This window comes from Alosa alosa, chromosome 8 (genome assembly GCF_017589495.1).
Source record: "Alosa alosa isolate M-15738 ecotype Scorff River chromosome 8, AALO_Geno_1.1, whole genome shotgun sequence".
Taxonomy (NCBI): Eukaryota; Metazoa; Chordata; class Actinopteri; order Clupeiformes; family Clupeidae; genus Alosa; species Alosa alosa.
Genome location: NC_063196.1, coordinates 35331787 through 35334286, shown reverse-complemented (window position 1 = coordinate 35334286; position 2500 = coordinate 35331787). Strand labels below are relative to the sequence as shown.

General features: G+C 42.2%; 1 protein-coding gene across 1 annotated transcript in view; it reads left to right on the top strand.

Annotated features, from left to right (window-relative positions):
* prkg3 (protein kinase cGMP-dependent 3) overlaps positions 1 to 2500 on the top strand; it is a 59208-nt gene that overhangs the window by 20109 nt on the left and 36599 nt on the right. The window contains exons 11-12 of the mRNA XM_048249738.1: positions 1481 to 1546; positions 1698 to 1745. Of these exons, the coding sequence (XP_048105695.1) occupies positions 1481 to 1546; positions 1698 to 1745 (114 nt within the window). The remainder of the gene's footprint in view (positions 1 to 1480; positions 1547 to 1697; positions 1746 to 2500) is intronic.

Below are 2500 nucleotides of genomic sequence, written 5' to 3'. Positions count from 1 at the left end.
GTATAAACGCTAGCGCTCATACAGTATAAACGCTAACACTCATCTCTGATAAGCCCCAACCCTTTACAAATGCTAACGGTCATACGGTATAAACGCTTGCCCTCATCGGTTATAGCTAACACTCATACTGACCCTGGCAGCTAACACTCCTCATCACGGTTATCGCCTTCGCAGCTTATACAGTATAAACGCTAACACTCATACGGTATAAACGCTAGCCCTCATACGGTACAAGCGCTAACGCTCATACGGTACAAATGCTAACACTCATACAGTATAAACGCTAGCCCTCATATGGTATAAACGCTAACACTCATACGGTATAAACGCTAGCCCTCATACGGTACAAATGCTAGCCTTAAGCCTTAATTACAGAACATGTTTCACAAATGTTGTATTTTGCTCATTTCGGTGTGTTGACACATTATTGTTGTGACATGCCAGGTGTTAATAGATGGATATATGAAAAACTTACCAGAACTAGAAAGGTATCATGACATGAGGAAGAACTAAAGGGGTCCTCTGTGTTTTAGCTGCCCACAATTATTCCTGATTTTTTTTTATTATAAAAAAATGTCTGATGATAATTGACAAAACTCAGACACAAGTTCAACTGATACAAAATACATTTAAAACATATACAATTTCTAACTTTTGATACTGATGAAATTATTTACTTAAATATATACATTATAATCATTATGATACATTTTGCATTACTTTTAGATATTTTTATGGTATGTTGAAATAAGGAAATCTGCTTCCGGACATGGGGTTTTCCAGGCACCGACTACATTCTGTGTCAGGGGTTCTTAACTGGTCCGGCTTTGGGACCCACAATTTCACATGTCCATGAAGTTGCGGCCCATACGTATATTTAGCCGTTGAAGCCAACGGATACGGCGAGCTACATGGTGAGACACGCAAAGCGCCTGGAGGCTGACCGGAACTTTTACATTTGTAAAGCTTTCAACTCCTGATGTCACCTTCAAAACACTTTCGGCAGGTTTGTTTTGACAGGGTGCTTAGTTTCCATGTGGCATTTTAGTTTTGATGGTTTCATGCTCTCATGTGCCACCAATACACTGCACACCACACACACACACACACACACACACACACACACACACACACTGGGTTTCTGTCCCATTTTGACCCATTAGATCTGAAAGGTCTGATATCAGATCTGATAAAGGTAGCATTTGAGATATATCTCTTGTGAGGGGAGCACACAAGCTCCGCGACCCACCCTGACCTGACGGTTCCGCGACCCACTTTTGGGTCCCGACCCACCAGTTAAGAAACACTGTTCTATATCATTTAGAACAAAAACTATTTATGAGGCAACATGAAATCATGCCTTGTTGTGCAACCCTTGTCTTGATCACTCACGCTTGCTATTCACATAAAACTCATTCATTGTCATCTGCATAGTGTTGACCCTTGACCCCCTGGAGTTGCTGTGTGTTTGTCCCCTCAGTGAGATCCTGAGGACAGCAACGTGCACAGCCCTGGGTCCCGTCACATGCTTCTGCATCGACAAGGAGTGAGTCTCATCCGCTCAATTTGCTTCTCACAGAAAATCTCTTTAAAGTCATAGACAGACAGAGTGTCTGATGAAACAGAGGAGCCAGTTCGGCTGCCAGGCTACAGTAGTGCAGCCATCTTGGCTCTAACTGTGTCGCTGTTGCTTGCAGAGTCTTTGAAGAGACCATCCCCATTGAGAATCTGGAACTGCATGATGAGTAAGTTCAGTTACAACTTCTTTAAAAACTTTAAAAAACTCAACTTTCCTGCTCAAACCGAAAGAGTTTTATCATTCCTCTTTCCACACACACACACACACACAGACACACACACAAACCTACACACTCCTTCCACTGATCTCTAAATCTAAGTCTGTCTGATTGTGTGTGTGTGTGTGTGTGTGTGTGTGTGTGTGTGTGTAAGATTTTAGATACAGTACATCTAAACCATCTGACCGTGTGTGTTGGGCAGTGATGGGCAGTAATGCGTTAGAAGTAACGTCATAATCCCATTACTTTTTTCAAATAACTAGTAAAGTAAGGGATTACAATTGCAAAAACAGTAACTATATTACTTTTATTTTCCTGCAAGCAGCCTGCGTTACTGCGTTACTAAACTGTGATTTTGCCATAGACAGTAAAAGAATTTGGGATTTTGCCATATGGATTTTGCTTTGTGAGACTAACTCGTGACAATGACGTAGCCTATAGCTGCGCGACATAGATGTAAACAAGAGACACACGTGTGCAAGACATGGAGTGCAGGAGAGAGCGCGAACATGGAGCATTTAATTCATTGCAGTTCAGACATTACGAAAAAAACATTAACGCTGTACACTCTGTGTGGGAAGAAAATGTTGTCTACAGCGAAAGATTCCACCTCAAATCTGAGCAAGCACCTAGCAAGCCAGCACAGGAATGTGAAACTCATTGAGACACCCCCAGATCCCGACATGACGGCTGCAGCAACAGGT